This window comes from Zootoca vivipara, chromosome 10, assembly GCF_963506605.1.
Source record: "Zootoca vivipara chromosome 10, rZooViv1.1, whole genome shotgun sequence".
In the NCBI taxonomy this organism is placed as follows: Eukaryota; Metazoa; Chordata; class Lepidosauria; order Squamata; family Lacertidae; genus Zootoca; species Zootoca vivipara.
The window spans coordinates 23,903,404-23,924,551 of NC_083285.1; the positions used below are offsets into that span (position 1 = coordinate 23,903,404).

General features: G+C 41.9%; 1 protein-coding gene across 2 annotated transcripts in view; it reads left to right on the top strand.

Annotated features, from left to right (window-relative positions):
* Positions 1-20,408, top strand: part of ANO6 (anoctamin 6) — a 67,265-nt gene extending 46,857 nt beyond the window's left edge. For both annotated transcript variants that reach the window (XM_060279623.1, XM_035126527.2), the window contains exons 12-20: positions 4,432-4,509; positions 6,436-6,661; positions 7,480-7,649; positions 9,267-9,364; positions 10,092-10,222; positions 10,918-11,123; positions 13,364-13,566; positions 15,326-15,431; positions 17,291-20,408. In XM_060279623.1, the coding sequence (XP_060135606.1) occupies positions 4,432-4,509; positions 6,436-6,661; positions 7,480-7,649; positions 9,267-9,364; positions 10,092-10,222; positions 10,918-11,123; positions 13,364-13,566; positions 15,326-15,431; positions 17,291-17,497 (1,425 nt within the window). In that variant the 3' untranslated portion in view covers positions 17,498-20,408. The remainder of the gene's footprint in view (positions 1-4,431; positions 4,510-6,435; positions 6,662-7,479; positions 7,650-9,266; positions 9,365-10,091; positions 10,223-10,917; positions 11,124-13,363; positions 13,567-15,325; positions 15,432-17,290) is intronic.
* Positions 20,409-21,148: the final 740 nt, after the last annotated feature.

Below are 21,148 nucleotides of genomic sequence, written 5' to 3' on the forward strand. Positions count from 1 at the left end.
TCATCCCTGACCACTGGTCCTGTTAGCTAGGGATGATGGGAATTGTAGTTCCAAACATCTGGAGGGCCAGAGTTCGCCTATGCCTGCTCCAGACAATGGAATGGCTCTTCTTTTCTTATCTCAGTGGCTGCGATCTCCTGGGTAATGTGGACACCATTAGGCAGTTGAATGCACAAGTTTGCTCTGTCCGTTTCCTTACTTCCCTCCCACCCCTCCGCTTGGCCCGGGCTCTGGCAACCTATGCTATGCCCCTGGGGCAAACAGAAAGCTGTTCAGACCCATGCCTAAGAAAGCATGAATCAAGCAGAAAACCATTCGGACCCATGCATTGTAGTGTGAAAGGGTGGGCTTTAAAACAGACCGCTAACACATCTGTTCACACAGACTGGCAGCTGCTCTCCTGGGTTTCAGGCAGGAGTTTTCCTAGCCTGGGAATTCATCCCAAGAGCCTCACACATTTAAAGGATATGCTCCACTACTGAGCTCTTGCCCTCGTTCTGTTATATTTCAATTACGTGTTCAATTATATAATAAGTTTGTCACTGTCTGAGTACTGCACATTTTAAATTCATAGTTCGGCTCTGGGGGGAAAGACCCAAACTTATTCTAATGACATAGTAAAGTTCTCTCATTAGAACTTTATTTCATCCTGGAAAGGAGGCTGTGCTGAGGGCAAGTCTCGCCATCAATAAATAAGGCTCATGTCATCAGCCATAACTAGGACTCAAAGGATATATATCCTAGCAGATTGTAATTTACGTGGAGGATTATGGAGTAAAGGGGGATAGTTTACAATGCCTTCCCATAACCTCCATCTGAAATGAGTTGATTTATATTTTGTAAAGCAGGGGAACTATTTAATATGATGTTGGGTATGAGGCAGGTGCTTGCATAATATACTACAACACAAATCTAAAGCTATATGATGAAAAAGAAAATCACTTTATAACTGCAATGGGTGCCATGTGAACAGAAGTTTATTTATTTATTGTAATATTGATGCACCAGCTTTTATTTTTCTTTTATTTTTTTAGTGTTCACAGGTGGTTTCCAAAAACCAAACATACACATGAAAATAAATCCAATTTTTACAGTATAAAGCAATTTAAAGCTATCCATGTCTCTATAAATATATTTAAAAATAAGAAACCTCCAACTAATTTTGAATAACAATGCTTTCACCAGCAATGTTCAACTTTCACGTGGCTTTTCTGCTCAGAGATACCTGAGAGGGACCTCTTTGCTTTGAGCTATACTATGGGATAAGGACTGGCTGAGTGGTTCAGAGATCTGATAGGCTAGAGAATAGTAGATTGACAGAAATGTCTCCAGAGCCTCTCTTGAGTTCAAATGGAAGGATTAAATGTGTGTGAAACAGTATTTGGTTTTGATTTCATTTTAATTTTTTTGTAATCACTTGCCATTGTCCTTGGTAGGGCTGTGCCCCATTAGCTCTAGTGGAACGACCTCCCACTGCCTGGTTCTGAGCAGAGACTATTGCTGGAACGTCCCAGGGGACAGAATCCCTGATGCCTGGAATCTTTATCTTCTCAAGGACAAACTCCAGAGCAGAACTTATTGGCAGAACTTAAAACACAATGCATGTTATATGGCAGAAAGTAGCTCCCTGAGATACTCATGGCTTTACTGGTTAAACAGAAACAACAGCTGCAGTACTTTCAGTTGTCTGAAAGAGTCTGGAATTTGTTGCAAACAGTGGCAAATAGTTTCATTACCAAGAAATGGTGTGATGGCTTTGTCCTTACCTTACTCTGAAAGAATGGTCAGCAAAAAATTGGAAGGTGGCTAAAATGTCGAGTTTAACGATATATATTTGGCTGAGGAATGGCAAGAAACTATTTTAATTTTATGAAGACCGAATAAAGCTTACATATTAAGAGGTTTTTATGACACATGGCTGGTATTGATGTTTATACACCTATGTATTAAATTCAATTTGCAAAATTGACCTAAATAAATATCTCACCTGAGCTTAATCTCTTGCATTCTGTAGTCCAATGTAGCAAGAATATTGATACTCATGAAGGCATGCCAGCTAATTTGCACCTAATATCATCTTCCTGAAGATGGAGAATTCCAGATTAGCATTTATGAATATGTGGCATTTTTCCTACAATATTTTTATTCTAACATTATTATCCTCCAATATTGAAATCTAGCTTCAGCCCTTTGAAAAAAAAAATCTTTTGTTCTCCATTTTTGGTGCTGAAAAGCAATGAAATTGTTTTTCTCACTGTTTTGTTGCCAATTCTTTAATGTTTTTGTAATAACATCATAAAGTATATCACCTACCACTCTCACCTAGGGGAACACTGCTTTCAGGTTATGCTATGGTGATCAGATACCTATTTGTTATTGCACAGCAAGTATAATTTACTTTTACTTTTAAGTCAGTTGATTATTGACCTGAATGGATCTAAACTGCTTACATCTTGTGTTAAACAATAACTAATATTAGTGGTGAGATTTTTGAAGCTGCATTTTTTTGAGCATTATTTCCAGCAAATCTCAGTGCAGTCTCTCTGCTTTCAGAAAGGGGAATCCTATATAATAATGTCCATGTTGTCCCTGCGTCCAGATGTCCCGTGTGTCCCTGGGTCACTGCGCATGTGCCCCAGGGATACAGGGATTGGACAGCAGAGACTGCGCGCGCACACTCTCCCCCCACTCTGCCTCCTCCAACCGCCGCTCCCGCCGGGGTGGAGGCCGGCGAAGGCCTCCTCACAACCCTCCCTGGCCGTGAGGAGCGGCGGTTGGAGGAGGCGGGGGGGGAGAGTGCGCGCGTCCTTCCTGTCGGCGGCTGGGGGAGAGGAAGGAAGGAGGAGAAAGCGCCGCTTTCTCCTCCTCCGTTCCTGTCCCCCTGCCGCCGACAGCAAGGACGGGTCCCAGGGTTCGGAGAAGCGCTGCGCAAGCGCTTCTCCGAACCCTGGGATGTCTGCTTCCTGTCGGCGGCTGCGGGAGAGGAACGGAGAAGGAGAAAGCAGCGCTTTCTCCTCCTCCGTTCCTGTCCCCCTGCCGCCGACAGCAAGGACGGGTCCCAGGGTTCGGAGAAGCGCTGCGCAAGCGCTTCTCCGAACCCTGGGATGTCTGCTTCCTGTCGGCGGCTGCGGGAGAGGAACGGAGAAGGAGAAAGCAGCGCTTTCTCCTCCGTTCCTGTCCCCCTGCCGCCGACAGCAAGGACGGGTCCCAGGGTTCGGAGAAGCGCTGCGCAAGCGCTTCTCCGAACCCTGGGATATCTGCTTCCTGTCGGCGGCTGCGGGAGAGGAACGGAGAAGGAAAAAGCAGCGCTTTCTCCTCCTCCGTTCCTGTCCCCCTGCCGCCGACAGCAAGGACAGGTCCCAGGGTTCGGAGAAGCGCTGCGCAAGCGCTTCTCCGAACCCCAGGATTCTAGCGCCCGTTATTGAACGGGCTGAAAACCACTAGTTTTATATAATCCTTTCAAATTGTAAGCTTTTCCTTTGACAGAAACTTAAAAGCATGTTTTGCTTCTTTTACTTTTACTTAAAATCTGGGTAGAGCAACTTTTAAACTGATGCTTGGGAGGGAGAAGAGGCATGTCTGCCTCGGAACAAATCATTGTCCATGGATAAAGCAGAAAATATTTGTGATCATTCAAGTGCAGGAGAGGTAGAACCAGACACTGAGAGGTCACATGACAGCAATTCAAAGAAGTCAATATATTTTTCACAATATATTTTTCATACATTCGTAAATGATCCACAGAATTACTTTAGGCATGGTCAAGGGCTTCGGAACCTTTTCTCCTTTGAAGAGCAGATCTCCAACGTATAGCTGGAGCTAGCCCAAGACATTTTTGCCGCCTGAGGCAAAACAGCAAATGGCCCCACCACTGCCATCACCCACACACTGACACAAATGTCATGGTGTCTAGTACCCAGTGCTGGTTGGTTTATTTTCACCTTCAGAGAGAAGATAGAGTGATCATAAATTAGATAAGTTAAACATTTGCTGCCCTTCCATGAAACCCAAAACCTGTCGCCTGAGGAAACAACCTCTCTCTATCTAATAGCAGGGCCATTGTTGGGGGATATCGCGCACTGCTTTTGAAATTCCTTACAATTCCAAAAGCCTTTTCCTAAATGACATTGGGAGAGCCGTTGTTCTGAGAAACCCAAAACACCTTTAAATGCACGGAACTAGTTGCATAGTTTTTTGGGGGGGAGCCCATTTGAGGGGGGAGTATGTAATTTTAGCATGATAACCCACTAAACCTCTCAAAACTAGATTCAACAATGCTCTGACAGGTTGAGGGTGATATTTGAAGCAAAGTGTTTTAATCTGGAAACATAAAAAACACAAACGAACTGTTTACCTTAAACACTGAGTTACGTGAAAAAGAAATGTACATATTAACAAAGGGAATTCTTTCTCAATCCCCTTTCTTCACAGCAAGAAGAGCATATCCCCTACACAGCTTGTGGAAAGTGCATGAGGATGACCTTCTGCACAAGTGCTGTCTTATTCTGGGTAAATTTTCTACTACTGCTGCTTGTCATTTATTTAGCTTTGTCAGCATGATAGACTCTGTAAAGCTTAAATGGTTATGGCCCCTTCCTGAAGGACAGTTGCTCATGTGGTGGACTCATTTCTCATGGCTGTACTGCTTCAGAATTGCATAGGACTTTTCTTCTAATAAAAACGAAACGCAACCTGCTACATTAATACATTTCTGTATTAAAAGTTCCGGCCTGACATTTTAAAGCTTTTCATGGGTTATTTTTGTCTTAAGAACACTTTGAAAAACAGCTCTCCTTTCAAAGGAACTGCGAGAGTTGAGCCATGCAAGCAACTGTGCTTTTAAACTGGATCTCAGAATGGCAAGGATTCCTCACTTTGTTCTCCCTCACCTCCAAGAAAGCCCCGCATCTTTCTTCCTTATGCCAGGCTTGATCCCTTCCTTCCCTTGTCCCATTTTCCCTCTTTTTATGCTGTCCTGCATTTAATTTCAGGTGTTTTTGCATAGCTGGACTTCTCTCCTGACGGCTCCATTTCTGGATTTCTGTCTCCTTACTCCCATCTCGATCCCCCACCTCTTCTGAACCCCCTTCTTACCTCTTGTGGCTTGAGTTCTTGGATACTTTGGCTCATTTCCTTCACAGGTTATATTTCAAAGGTACGTTTTAAAACATCTAAAAATGATACGTTTGTGCACAGCAGAACATGATACCAGCAGCTTCTATAATACCGTAGGACTCATGTTCTAGGGAGCTGAGATAGACAATGGCTGGCCTGGCACTTGGTAGAAAACATAACATTTTCTGACATGAAGTGATGCTCAGTCCAAACCTCGTTACCCTTCCTGCCACTTTTTTCAGACGTGTTGTTCGAGGAATCTGGTTCAATAGTGTGTTACAGATGAATGGGTCTTTTTTACCCGTTTCATTTGATTAAGAGAGCAAACCTGGGTGTCCTTTCCTCTTCCCCCCCCCACCCCCATTCCAGCCTTAATTCAAAGGAGAAACTAAAAGAAGTCTACCCAGCCATAGGGGAAAATGTGTGGCATCATGGAAGAGTTTCAAAAAGTGTTCAAATGTGCCACTAGCCAACGCCAGTGGTAGGGTTGTCATTAGTATGGCTGCCATGAAAGTGCTACTGTAATCTTCCTCTTAAGGAACATACCACAAGGCTATGAGAAGGAAGAACATTGCAACGAGCAGAGGCAATTGGCAAAAGGAGGAAGCTAAAATTATATTCAGGGCTGGAGGGGTGAGATTTATTACAGTGTGCTGCACTGCATGCTATTCTTGTGTTCCTGTCTATCTCCCTTTCTCCCCTTTTTCCTTTTACCCTCCATGTCCAGTTCCCTGTGCTCACCTTTATTTTTTCTCCCGCAGCAAATAGATATTGTGGGTGCTGTTGTGGAAATGTTTTCTGTACTTGCCTAAGATCCAGGACAATCAGATCAGAAATTCCCCCCAGACGTCATTTCTGGCTTGGAAATCCCGTTATTGTCCAAGAAAATCTGGACATATGGCAGCCCTAAGATTCAGCGAACCCATATTTACTGTTGGGGAAAATTTAATGTCTTAAAAAATGAGTTATAATTTGGGAGTTTAATTATGTTCAGAAAGTTTATTTATGAGAGGAACAAAATGCATTGTAGGTATATGCATCAGAATAATAGTATATCGATTGCTATACACAATCAGTGGCATAAAGGAAAGTGCATGTTAACGACTGATACATTTAATCACACTTTTGAATAATGTATAAATCTAATATATTTGTATTTATAGTTTCATTTACTTTTTCTGTAATTATATATGTTACTGTGTTTATAGAATAAAATCATCAATTAAATGTGTGTGTGTGCACGCTATATATGTGCATATATGTGACACATAAAATATATCATACTCATTACATAGCAGTTATGTTGTTATTTGATTTCAGATCCTGCTCATTATCGCCTCGGTTATTGGCATAATTGTTTACAGGCTGTCTGTTTTCCTGGTGTTTTCCGCAACGCTCCCAAGGCACATCAATGGCACTGAAGCCATCCAGAAATACTTGACTCCACAAGCAGCAACTTCAGTTTCTGCTTCCATCATAAGCTTCGTCATCATTATGATTCTGAACATGATCTATGAGAAAGTAGCAATCATGATTACTGACTTTGGTAAGATGATCTCGTGCCCCAGCTACAAAGCCTTTCAGAGTAAATGGAGAAAAATGTTGTGTTCTTAAGGGGTAACTCAGCAAAACAGGGTGCCTCTGCCATGTACTTGAGAACTTTTCCCACCATTGCTTGCCATGACTTCTAAAGATTTTAAAGTACAGGCTTTCTCAGTTAACAAAGAAATGACATTCAGCTCCTTGCCTAAGAAATCCTTCTATAGCCAGCATGAAAGATCAATTGTTTACAGCTGTATATTTATGAAACTGACAAAGCACGGAATATTACTGTAATAATTCCAGCCTTATGAAAATGGATCAGCACTGCATAATGCATTCAATTACATTCGGTATTGTTTATAGATAGCGTAGCCATTTTCTTGTAAATAAAAAGGGAAAGAATCACTGTTTGAAACCCTTCATGCTTTAGTAAATAGCGAAAACAGAGCAAACACTGCTGGTTTCCTTCCCATCCAGGTCATTTACATTAAAGGAGCTGTCCTATTTTGGCGCATCTAAAGTAGCTTCATTTTAATATTCTTTCATTTGCATCACATCAAAATGTTATGTTCATTATGTATTGAATCTGCTGGAGGCTTTTTGCATTGAGAATTGCTGCTTGTTCTTGTGTGGAAGAGCACATATTTCCCCCCCTTTTTATAACACGTTGTCATGAAATTAACATAATGGCTACAGTATATTAGAGAACTCCAAATAATCTAAATTATAAAGATGTAAATTGTATTCAAGTCTGCAACATACATATCTCTAAAGCTCTTCTCGAGTTAACCATTTCTCTCTCCCTCACCCCTTAAACTACAGAACTACCAAGGACGCAGACCGATTATGAAAACAGCCTCACCATGAAGATGTTCTTATTCCAATTTGTCAACTATTACTCTTCCTGTTTCTACATTGCATTCTTTAAGGGTAAATTTGTAGGTTACCCTGGCGACCCTGTTTATTGGCTGGGGAAATACAGAAATGAAGAGGTATGAATGAACTACCTGCATTGGGTTTTCCTCTCTTCATTTTTAATTTTCTTTTAGCTAGAAGAGTTGGGGTCAAACCAGATGTTACATATAGATGGAAGTAACATTAGCAGAAGGGAAAGCAGATGCTTAATCCTTTCCTAACTGCTTTTCATGAACTTCCAAGTAGGAAAACAGACAGAAGATGAACGCTGCTGCTGCTGCTGCTGCGCTTTTCCCAGTTCCCCCTTCAAAAGCTTAATTTGATTTTTGAAAAGCCCATCATGGTAATATTATATATGTATGCGTATAACATCTCGTTTGGCCCTGAATCTTGGCCACTTCATCAGTTTCAAGTGATACATGGGAAGAAGTGATGGTATTAAAGTTTGGTGGGATTGGAATCTTGCAATGGTAAACTGAAGAACTCAGCTTCATAACTACCGCCATTTTGAGCTGAGTCCAAAGTCCTCCAAGCTCATATTCCACCAAACCTCAGGTGACATAGCTTATTGCAGCCATAGTTGATCCCTCCCCCCCAAAAATAATAATAACTTAGCTGCAATGATTTAGGGAAGTTTTTTTATGTTTGAAGTTTTATTCCGTTTTTAATGTTCTGTTGAAAGCCACCCAGAGTGGCTGGGGAAACCTAGCAAGATGGGCGGAGTAGAAATAATAACTGATGATGATGATGATGATGATGAAGATGAAGAGGCCTCACAAAATGGTCAATGTTGCTTGAAATAGCAGGTGATTTGCTTACTTCTCCTAATGGCTGTGAACACTGCAAATTGCAATGCCACTGTAGACAACATGGCACTGTTACTATTCTACAACTGTATAAAGAATCTTTGGTGCTGCTTCAGCCCCTCCCACTCTCCCCACCCCAACTCCACTTATCTAAATTGTGAGAAATGTAAATGCCCTGAATCAGGCCAGAGAGAGGGCCAGCCCAAGACAGCTTGCTGCCCAAGACGAGGGCAATATGGTGCCTTTCACTCCATGATTCCTATTTCAACACTGGCAATAAGACACAAACCTGCACCATATCTGAGGACAGCAAGCTAACTTTTGGACCCAAGGCAGGCAACTGCAAGGCACTCAAAACTCTATCCTCCAACTTCTCCACCCCTGCCCTGGCAGCTGCTTTGCTCTACCTAATAGCAGGGCGAGTTCTGGAAGTAGGCTTCTGAGTGTTGACTGCAAGATTAACTATATGCTATTCCCACGCTGGTAATCAATTATTTTGGAGGGCACAGATTATGGTTAAAGGTAAATGTAGTTCTGCTGCAGACGTTACACAAGTTTAACCTCTAAACTCTGTGGGCTGGAGACCCCAGGAGCCATATGTAAGCTATTCTTTGCTTTTCGGAGAAAAAGTCTGGTATAAATGAAGCAAATTTATTAAAAATGAAGGTGTTACTTTGTTTTTTAGTAATAATCACCAATGTTAGATGGTTTGTGCATTTTTCTGGATAGTTATCTGAATAGGAATGATGCTAAACAAAACATTATGCTAGTCTTTTTGAAGTAACAGAATATATTTTAATATAATGTTTTCATTAATTGAAAATTCGTTCCCTGCAGCTGAGCTGGAAAATTTTATGTCATCCCCCCCCCCTCTTCTTCCAATCCTAGTGTGATCCAGGTGGATGTCTCCTTGAACTTACAACACAACTGACAATAATAATGGGAGGCAAAGCAATCTGGAATAATATACAAGAAGTGCTTCTTCCGTAAGTAAAAAGTGTTGATAGCTAGGAGTCAAAACCAAACCTGAATTTGAAAACAGGGTGGTTGTTTTTAATGAACCTGAATTTAAACCTCTTGGTTGCTTTGAGCTCACAGCAGAAGGCAGTCCCTAAAACACAAAAAGCTGCAACTGATTTTTTTAAAAAAGTGGTTTAATCATCAGAAATTCATGAGGACTCCATAGGAGGTAAGAAAGGGCCTCATCCAGTCCTACAGATTTGGGAAATATTAATGAACAATGAGATAGTTGTACCTTACTTTACTTTCTGAAATATGGGACTGGTTTAAACTATTACATTGAGTTACTTCTCAGAATGTTGGAAATTCTAAGAAACAAGTGGCAGTAGATTAAAGCAAGGTCCAGAAACATTAGTCTCCATCAATGGAAAACACAGCAACATATGCTTTTGACCATGAAGAGGTCACAAAGGGAATCCCTATTCTCTATTGTTTTTTCTCTTTTTTTTAAAAAAAAGGTAGAAAAATGAGGATCCAAACAGGCCAAATCCATCAGAGGCTCTACAGATGAAATAATGAATGGATCTCCCAGTGTAACATGTGGCTTGACCTTGCCTGTATCTGCCAGAAAGGGCAAAACTGAGCCCATTATTATCTCAAAGCAAAGAGGCAGACTTAGCTATTCCATGTTGGACAAAAATTGCATGATTTCTACCATAAAGAATAAATCTAGCTGGTGATCTCCATTCATAGGTGGCTTAAGAACCTGATTGGAAGATTTTGTTCGGCTGCACGATCTGAAAAAGTTGTCCCTCGCTGGGAACAGGACTACCACCTGCAACCCATTGGCAAACTTGGATTGTTTTATGAGTATCTTGAAATGGGTAAGCTGGCTGCTATAATTCTCTTTAATAATTAACCTTCTATTAAATAATTACAAACCCGTAAAAGTGGGATGGGTGGATTTTGCTAGATTGGATGGCTGTGCTATCTGAACACAGAGTATTTAACTGTGGTTATACACAAGACATTAGGGTTGCGGTTCTATATACACTTACCTGAGAGTAAACACCTCTGAATACAGTGGGGCTTTACAACCGCATGTTCTCTAACTGTCCTATTTAATGTTGCTCTCTTGCATATATATATATATATATATATATATATATATATATATATATATATATATATATATATATAATACTTCCACATACCCCATGTCCTGATTGGCATTATAAATTCCTTTTTACAATGCCTTTGGTTTCTTGCTGGCTACAGAGTGCAGATAATGAATGGAATCAACTAAGTATTACTCAAAGTAATTTACTTGGAGTGAATGAATGAAGATGACTAAGATGGGTCCATTAGTTTCAATGGATCTAGTCTGAGTAAATCCTAGTTGAATATCACCCATAGACTTTGGGTAACTTTCCCATACTTTTCTGATCCAAGAACTCAGCTCTCTCAAGTGATCCAGAGTAGCTCTGTTTAGCCACTGAGTTTGGCATGCCTGACTTCTGAAAGCGCACACAATGCTAATTAATATTTCACCAGTGTTTGTCACATTTCTCATTGGCAGTTATACAGTTTGGATTTGTCACCTTGTTTGTGGCCTCGTTCCCACTGGCTCCCCTTCTGGCACTTATGAACAATTTACTAGAAATACGTATAGATGCCTGGAAGATTACCACACAGTTCAGGCGCATAGTTCCTCAGAAAGCTCAGGACATAGGAGCATGGCAGCCAATCATGCAAGGAATAGCTCTTCTTGCTGTGGTGACCAATGTAAGTACAGTCTTTAAGTAGTGACAATTTGGGATCTGAAATGCCAAACAGTTATTTTCCATGGGGACGTGTTCTTCAATCAGTTGTAATGTCCATTCTCCACATTCGCACCTTCGAACAGTATGAAATTGTTGACGTGTTAGATGTTCTCCATTTCCTTGAGGAATGAGAAGTCCAGTGACAGTGGTACCAATGGATGGTTGGTTGGTTGTTGTTTTTATGAGATACCAATTAAGACTCATGATGCCTTTGTGATACCTGTTTGTATACAAGCTGACCATCCTGGGTTGTACTTTAATGTGCATTCTATTTTGTTCTTATTTTGTATTGTGCTTTAAATGGTTATGACCCATTGCAAGACAATGTGTGATGACAGCTAGTATATAAATATTATAAATTAAATAAGCATATTCCCTTTCTCCCTTTGAGGACAGGATCAACAAACCCTACTGCAATGAATTTTGCTAAGGCTCTGCGGTAGGAGTTTCCACTCAGTTAAACTGGCTGGTGCCAGGTTTAATGTCCAAATTTTACTGCTAGCTGGCACCATGCTAGAGGCATTCCCCTTTCTCTTTCATACAGGAGGAGGGAACGCATCTTCTGAGATGCCTCTGGCAACACTAGTAAGTCACTTAAAAAGAAATCCTGTGTGATTTTTCTCCTAAGTCGACCTTTTCTTCATCTAAAAATTTGTTTTCAAATGGATTCAGATGGTTTGATCATAAAGGTAAAAGGTAAAGGGAGCCCTGACCATTAGGTCCAGTCGTGACCAACTCTGGGGTTGCACGCTCATCTCGCATTATTGGCCAAGGGAGCCGGCGTATAGCTTCCAGGTCATGTGGCCAGCATGACAAAGCCGCTTCTGGCAAACCAGAGCAGCACACGGAAACGCCGTTTACCTTCCCGCTGTAGCGGTTCCTATTTATCTACTTGCATTTTGACGTGCTTTCGAACTGCTAGGTTGGCAGGAGCTGGGACCAAGCAACGGGAGCTCACCCCGTCACAGGGATTCAAACCGCCGACCTTCTGATCAGCAAGCCCTAGGCTCAGTGGTTAACCTACAGCACCACCTGGCCAAATAATTATTGCCACCTAAGTTTTACTCAGAGTTGACTTAATGAAATTAATGGATAAAAGTTTGCCATGGCTATTAATTTCAAGTGTCTACTCTTGAGTAGAACTAGCACTGAATGCAACCCTTAGTAACAATATCCTCTGAAAATGCAACAGTGGCCCAGGAAGCCTGACTGTCATAACCACAGCAGAGGCTTTATAAAATAAAAAAAAATAACAATCCCTAAAATAGTTGATGCCATGCTTCTTTTACAGCAAGTTTCATTTCTTTCCACTTTATGGATTACTCTGCAAAACTGGCAGAACTTTAAGTGGATATTGTACAAAGCTCCCTTGGCACTTAAGAGTTCGTGCAGCAGAGCTGACGTTGCTATATTCAGTTGCCAAGCATAAGCCTAGTTTTCATTTGTTCTGGGGTAATGGGAAAAGTGATCACGTCTTGGAACATTGAAATCAGAATATTTTTTTAGCGTGATCCTCTTTTTTTAAAAAAAAGCAGCGTACAAATGGTGGGGGGGGGGAGTTTATTTTTACAGAGTATCCAGAAGAATATATTCTCCTGTGTATGTCATCACTGCTGTTCCACATCTGGAAATCATTGGAAAGAGGTGGAAGTTTATGTGGGAAGAATACTGGAGGGGGAGGAAGAGAGAAAAGCAGCGTAAAGAGCAAATAAGTTACACTGAATTCCAAATAACATTTCGCAATAACTCAGTGTTCTTTTACATAGGAAAAGTGGGAAGCGGGGGCAGTATTAGAAAGGTATAATATTGTGATCACTCAGAGGGTGTTCCCTACTAGTATTCAAAAACCTGGTTCTTATAATCATTTCTGCAAAGCCACCAGGGTATTACATCCACAGTTTATTGCATGCATTGTGTGGTAGTCTGTCAGGGAAAAGCTGATTATGTTTTATCCCACCCTCCCACCAGGGACACAGACCATTGCACATAGCCTATTGTGGGTACAACCATAATGGAAACAGGAAGGGAGTTGAGATTTTTTGCCAGCCAGAAACTGGAGAGATCTGAATGTAATGCACTTCTGTTTTGTACAATAATATATTTCCCATTTCCAGACTGATACAGACACACACTCTCTCTTTGTATAAAATTCTACCTAGATGCAGTTAAATCTTGCTCATTTCCCTCTCTTTTCAAATGCAGGCAATGATAATTGCTTTTACGTCTGATATGATTCCACGCCTGGTGTATTACTGGTCATTTTCCATTCCTCCCTATGGAAGTCAGAGCACTTACACCATGAAGGGGTACATAAACAACACACTTTCCATCTTTGCTGTGTCAGACTTCAGAAACGAAAGCAAGCCAGTCACTCTTCCCATGTTTGCCAACCAGACAACATGCAGGCAAGTCTATTTTCCCATTTAAAATAGCATATATATATATATATATATATATATATATATATATATATATATATATATATGGATATATACAGTCGTACCTTGGTTCTGGAACGCCTTGCGAGTTGAACGTTTTGGCTCCCGAATGCCGCAAACCCAGAAATGAGTGTTCCAGTTTGCAAACATTATTTGGAGCCCGAACATCTGACACGGCTTCCAACTGGCAATCAGAAGTGGCACCTTGGTTTCCGAAAGTTTTAGAAGTCGAACGGACTTCTGGAACAGATTCCATTCGACTTCCAAGGTCTGACTGTATAGTCTCTCTCTCTCTCTCTCTCTTGCACACATGTCTTTCCTCATACTTTACTTCTCAGCATTGCAAAGTAATAGTAAACAATGGTCAAAAGAGAAGATAAAAAAATGAAAGATTGTTAAGTGTCTACAAAATAATGCATTTCGGTAGATGTGATTTATCTGCATTTCCTTCTCATTATGGGACAGCTGCTATTCCTGCATTGCAGGGGGTTGGACTAGATGATCCTCAGGGTCCCTTCCGGCTCTACAATCCTACGATTACCGTATTTTTCCATCTATAAGACAAGGTTTTTAACCCAATTTTTAAGGTCTAAAAATGTGGGTCTTCTTATCCACAGAATTTAGCAATTATATATATATACAGTATATAAATACTGTAAATACGGAACTTGCTCTAGCAGTCCCAGCTCCTGGCAGTGGCGAGCCACGGGGCCTCCATAGTCTGCTTGCCTCCTCCCACTCTGCCCACCCTACAGCGGGGAGGGAGGCTGTAGGCAGTCCGTTTTTTGCCATGCAGTGTCTTCGCGCCGCCCGCACACAAATGGAGCCATGCGAAGATGCCGCACAGAAAAAACAGGTCACACACGCAGCCTGCCCCATGCAGCCCCATGCCTGTAGGGTGGGCAGAGGCAAGCAGATTGAGAATGCCCCACAGGAAAGGGGCTGCCTCTCCAGTTGGCCGTGGTGATCAAAGATATCTCTTCCCTCCACGCCTTTCCCGCAGGGCATTCTCAGCCTGCTTGCCTCCTCCCACTCGCTGTGTGTGCGATCTGTTTTTTCTGCGTGGCGTCTTTGCGCGGCTCCATTTGTATGTGGGCGGTGCGATGTTACACAGGAGGAGCGCAAGGCGTGATGTTTCACTGATGTTTAAGGCGCAGGGGGGGATATTACTTCAATCGCCGCGCTCTTCCTGTGTAACGTTGTGCTGCCCATGCACAAATGGAGCCGCACGAAGACACTGCATGGCAAAAACGGACTGCCTACAGCCTCCCTCCCAGCTGTAGGGCGGGCAAAGTGGGAGGAGGCAAGCAGAATCTCCGCAGGAAAGGTGAAAAGTGCTAAAAGTACCTTAATTTGAAAAAAAGCTTCACCACTGTTCCCCCCCCCCCAAAAAAAGAGAAAACACTCAGCAATTGCCAGTGAGGGAACAGCTGATAGGCAACCTGTTAGAAGCATGGAGCTGTTAGCCCCTGGGAAATCCTCCCCCCCCAAAAAAAAAAAAATTCAACAAGTCAGGGCAATTTCCCACAATTTTCTTCATTTGGGGTCCCCCAAAATAGGGGGCGTCCTATACATGGGGGCGTCCAATACACAGAAAAATACAGTACATTCTGCTTCACTTGTGTGTGCCTTATCAGGAGACTGGGATGGATTGTGCTCCCCCTTCTGGCCTGAGTGCCATATTGCAGTCTGCTGAAATGATTGCTTCAATGTCTTTGACCGTTAGGTACCGGGATTTCCGATACCCCCCTGGGCACGAACATCAATATGAACACAATATCTATTACTGGCATGTTATTGCAGCCAAGCTCTCATTCATCATTGTCATGGAGGTCAGTATATTTCCTCCTAAAAGGAGTTTCTTGTATTAAAAACCATGTCAGCATGTGTCTTCCATTTCTTCACCCTAAAGTTGCAGTATACTTTTTATACCTTGAGTAAGCCCATCCCAGCCATGCAATGGGGTGAAAATTTCTCAGGCATGTATTTCAGAAATTTCCTGGTGTGATCCTCATGAAAATCAATAAATTTGGGTGGGGGAGTTGGGCGGGGGGGGGGGGTCTACCCTACCCTAATTGTATACATTTCGGAAGAAAAACATACGAAAATTGTGCAAAATGAAATCCTCATGAATATCCTCTATCTAAAGCAAGTCTAAACAAAAGCTACCAGTTCTTCCCTTTCTCCTCTTCGGTGGAGAGTGGAGAAATACTGAGCAAATCTTGAATACTGTTTTTTGGGTGTGTGTTTTTTAACTGCCTTTCTGAAGACTGAGATAGGGAAAAAACAAAAAGGGAAAAGGTTTGTGAATGTGTTTTAAAAATTATGTTATTAGTAGCTAGTTTTTAACTCTGCTTGTAAGGATATTAAACTCCACTAAGATCTCTGCCTGCCACCCTAGTTGGGAGTTAAAAGAGCCATTGCACAAAAAAACCGATTTTTGCTTTCACTTGGTTAACTATTTGTTTTTTTGAAAGATGTTTGTGTATTGCTTAATTATTTACACTTCTAAGCAGTGTCCTTTTACATCAAAACAATCCACAGAAAATGGGACAATGAAGGAATAAATGTTTATCATAAAGCTGGACTACCTCATAGTGCCTGCTGGAACAAGAAAGCCTGATTCAGGCACCTGAAGTTCCGCAATAAGAATTTTATAATAGTAATTTTATTATTTATACCCCCCATATCTGTCTGCAAGGAAGGGGCCTGTCTAATCTCGGTTGGGATGGAATCCCACAGCCTTGGGCTCACAACCCTTAATGCACAGGGTGGCAGCGATGGTGCAAAACATAAAATGCATTCAAACTTTCAGCTCGGGGAAACACTGTTTCTTCACAAAGGGGGTAAATGGGCAGCTAGGGAGCTGCTGTCCATCCCCCGTCCCCCGAGTCTGTACCCAGGGGAGGACTCCAATGAGGGTCCTTCTCTGTCCATATTGCACAAACAGTGCATAGCTCTGTGGTCTCCATGATAGGTAGCACATTGGGATGGCACAGAAAAACAGCTGCATGGCGGGTGCTTTCTTAGCAGGGAGCAGAGAGAGAAATAAATTGCCACCTGGGCATGCTCTCAGAAACTCTCTTAGCAACCAGCAGGAAACCTTAAAGAAACATTTCCCCTTGCCGTGCATTAGAACAGACCAAGATGTGAGGTTGTTTCTTTGCATCTCCAGATTAGATCTATCTGTTGAAATGAATGTGGATGTGCAGATCTTCATGTGTCTTGTTATCTGAGTGCACATAGGTCATATCTGCACTATGAATTTAAAGTGCTATTGTATCATTTTAAATAGTACGTGATGGCTCCCCAAACCAAAGTATCCTGGGAACTGCAGTTTGTTAAGGGTGCTGAGAATTCTTGGGAGACCTCTATTAACCTGCCACAATTGCCAGAGTGGTATAACAACCAATCTCTTTTCCCAGGGAATTCTGAGAATTGTGGTTCTGTGAAGGGAATAGGAGTCACCTAACCTGACAATTCTCAGCACCCTTAAGAAACTGCAATACCCAGAATTCTTTGGGGGAAGCCGTAACAGTTAAAGTAGTGTAGTAGCACTTTAAATGTGTTTAGCAGATGTGGCCTACAGACTTCCAGATTGCGGCAAAAGTCAATAACTCGGCAATGTTACTCTCTTTTATAATGGTTGTATGCTGACTCTGTTTGTGTCCCCTCCCCCTCCCCCACCCAGCATGTCATCTACTTTGTGAAATTTGCTATTTCACACATAATTCCGGATGTGTCAAAGAAAACCAAAAGCAAAATTAAACGGGAGAAATATCTAATACAGACACTCCTGCACGAGAACCCTCTGAAATCTATGAAGAAAAATATGGGGAGCATCGCCGACAAAATATTAAAAGGCGCAGGTGGCACTTTCCGACCTAAAACTGAATAGAGACAGGACAGCCTGACAGTGGCTAATCATTGGTGTGTGAATCTTTCTACCAAAACAAACAAACAAAGGGATTGGACCAAAGACTTGGTAGAACGTAACTGCAAAGGAAGAAGTGAATGCTCGTAAACAGAATGGATAAGCATTTCATCGTGGTTTTTGTTGGCTGTTATAAAGGGGCTGTCTTAATCGAAACTGTTGTGGTGTGCCTTCCAGCTGTATGCCATTTGAAACCAAACCTCAGAAACCAAACCACTTGTCTTAAGAGTGACACGGCTTATTCGGACCAGTTTTGAATACTTTGATTGCCTTGTCCAGCTTCATCAAACTGGGTAGAAATGGACACTGTGGCAAGGAGGGGAAACAGGGCTGCATACGCTGGCCTCAGCCTCGAGCCACCTCCGCTCAAATGTACAGTCCGCACAAAATGAATTAAAGCAAAATGGCAATCCTAAGGTAAGGGGGGGAACTACTCTTGTGTTCCATAAAGCCTTAAGAGATACTGTATGTATACTGAAGAGAACGCAGTAATGATCAACCAGGAGTGGCCAGTGCAGTGGGGTAGGGACACCCCCTGCTCCCCTGACAGCAGTGTTGTTGCTGCTGCTTAATGGGGCAGTGCAGGGCTGGGGCTGGGTGCCAGTGAAGTGAAGGCAGCAGTAGAGCAAATCCAGTATCTCCTTCCTGCACAGGCCCAACCTGACTGCCATGCTGCCCCATCCCATTAAGGTGAACAAAATAACACACCATGATGGCCAATAACCATGGCACTAAGCACTATTTATAGACTAATACAAATGATCAGAAATTGCAACCAAAATCTCTAAATCTTCTTCACCAGTCGCGGTAGAATAACTCAAAAGTTTGAAATATACATAATCTGTCACCAAATACCGCCAGAACAGAGTTTCCAGATAACCAATCTGTTTTGTTCAATGCTTCATCAGCCAATCTTGATCAATTCTTCATCAGCCAGACTTGTAAGAATTAATATGAGAAGTATGCAGTTCAATTTCTTAACAAGCCGATCTTACATGTAAGTAAATATAAACGCTGTAGAAAATATGCTCTGGATCAGTGCTCATATGATATTGTAGTCACTGATGCTGGTAACAAATTGTAAAGCTGTTTTTGGACCGTCCCATTAAGGAGCAGCAGAACCACTGCTGTACAAGCAGCCACGTGGCCTTGCTCCCCTGCACTGGCTGCTCCTGCGTTCAGCATAATATAAAGGGATTTGCATCCCAGTCAGAGCCATACTGTCACTGGCACCTCTGCAGATTAGAAGAGTCACAGAGGAGTGGACACTTTAGACCTGCCTTTGTTTTTGCTCTGTGTTCTCTAATTTTCCACCTCTCATTTCCACCTGAATGTTCCTAGAAGTCTCTGGCAAGTAGTTCGCGGTGCTAGCAGACATTACAGTTTTGCTTCATGGATCTATAGCCATTCTTCTGCTTCACTGGAATCCCAAGCTCATGTCAATTTCTGGAGAATGTCTGAGCGTCCAGCTGCCATCTAAAACTATTGAGCTCCAAAATGCGGAGCGGAAGATCTTGCACTGGTTTGTAGTTTTGACTATAGACGTGTCAGGCCTGGTCAATGTAATGCATTACAAAAGGCACCATCAAGAAATATTAAATGGGATGGAGAAAGCCTTTTCAATCATTCAGAATGTTGAACAAATATTCAAGTCCCAACTTCCAGACCATGAGAGCATTGTGCCTGTTGATCCATGGGTATTTACACACACACACACACACACACACACACACACACACACACACACCACTCTCTTCACTTAAGTAAACATATACATGAACAAGCAACCACATAGAGGAGGAGATATCTCCATGTGCCTGTGTATATAATACAGTGGTACCTCAACTTACGAACGACTCGACAACCGAATTTTTCGACTTACGAATGGGGGTAATGGCCGCGCGCTTATGAATGTCTCGACATCCGATAGGATAGGGATTTTTTGACTTATGAATTTTTAGATAGGGTTGCTTCAACTTACGAATTTTTCTGTTTCCAATGCATTCCTATGGGGAATCGCGTTTCCAATGGCGTTTTTCGACTTACAAATTTTTCAACCTATGAAGGTGCCTTCGGAACGGATTAAATTCGTAAGTCAAGGCACCACTGTAATTTGATTCAGGTAAGTATGGTGTGTGTGTGTGTGTGTGTGTGTGTGTGTACATAAGCAAGTGTGAATTCTGAGTTGGCCTAATACATTTTGCTGCTTGAGGTGAAGGACAAAATGGTGGACCCACATATTCTGTGTGCCGAAGGTTACCAGACTGGCTGTAAAAGTACATGACACACACAACTCTATCCTCCAATATCTCACCCTTGAGCCTCACCCTCATAATCTGCCACCTGAGGCAGCTGCCTCCTTGGGCCTAATGGTAGAGCTAACTCTGATTCTAAAGAGGTCAATGAAAACAATAGTCTGATGTGTAACTTGTGTCACCAGCAAAGGAATATTTAGAATGGGGTGCAGCTTATAGTGTTTTATCATCGGGTTGCCAACTTGAATAAAATGTTTGGGGGGAGTGTGTGGAGATAATCCCCGCCCCACAAAATAAATCACAAGATATGGTGCACACACTCCATTTGAATGGCAATGCCCGTCAACTGGGGAGGAGCTCAAATATTTTTTTGGGGGGGCAAAGGGACCTCAGCCCCTAGGAGTTGGCTCCTATGTTTATCACTGTTTCAGGAACAACTTGCTGGTATTGTAAGGAGTACATTGGTTCACAGAGCATTGAAGGTCTTTGTGCCAATTGATTTTGCAAAGCTTTTGATTGATCTAATAAAGATTACAAATAGAGGTGCAATCAGTTTAGAATATTTGACAGTAATGGCTGCTTTATTAAGTGTTTTTTCCCCAAGAAACAGTTACAACAGACGGATGGAAGTAGTGTGCTGTGAAACTCTGACCACTGACAACTTGTTCTGACATTCGAATTAAGAGACTTACTCAAAAGATCTATTGTTTTACTGTGTTAATTGTGTGTCAGCTATGAGGCAATGTGGCTAACTTTACATTTAATAGGGGAGCCATTAGGGGAGACATAAGTGTTACTTATATATGAATATATATTATGAAATACAGAGTTGCAGTTTTGAGTAATTGATTTTGTTTTAATCATGGTAACAGAAAAGAATATTGATGTAATGCTTGCATGAGATAATCTTCTGTATTGCTGCTTCATTTTATCTCCCATCAATGCAACTTGACATATTTGTTATGTTGTATAATATGCACACACACCATAATGAATATGTTCTAGAGATACCTCCAATGAGGCCTGATGCTATGGCATGCAATCTTATGCTCAAAAGTACATTGCACTGTGTTCAGTGGGTCTTTTTCCTCAGGGAGCAATTGGGTCTGCAATCACATGCACATTTACTGGGAATAAGATCCACTGAATACAACACAACTTATTTCTAGTATGCATGGATAGAACTGTGATGAGAATATATAGTTTTTTTCAGATAGGGTATCAACAAAGAAAAATTAGATATCCATCCCAGGTTCAGATCCTGAACTAAAATTACAGTTTCTGGTATCCTATTTCATGCCACGCCTTATCTGTCTCTCAGTATTTCCTATTTGCAGACTACTATACCTCCCCAAAATTA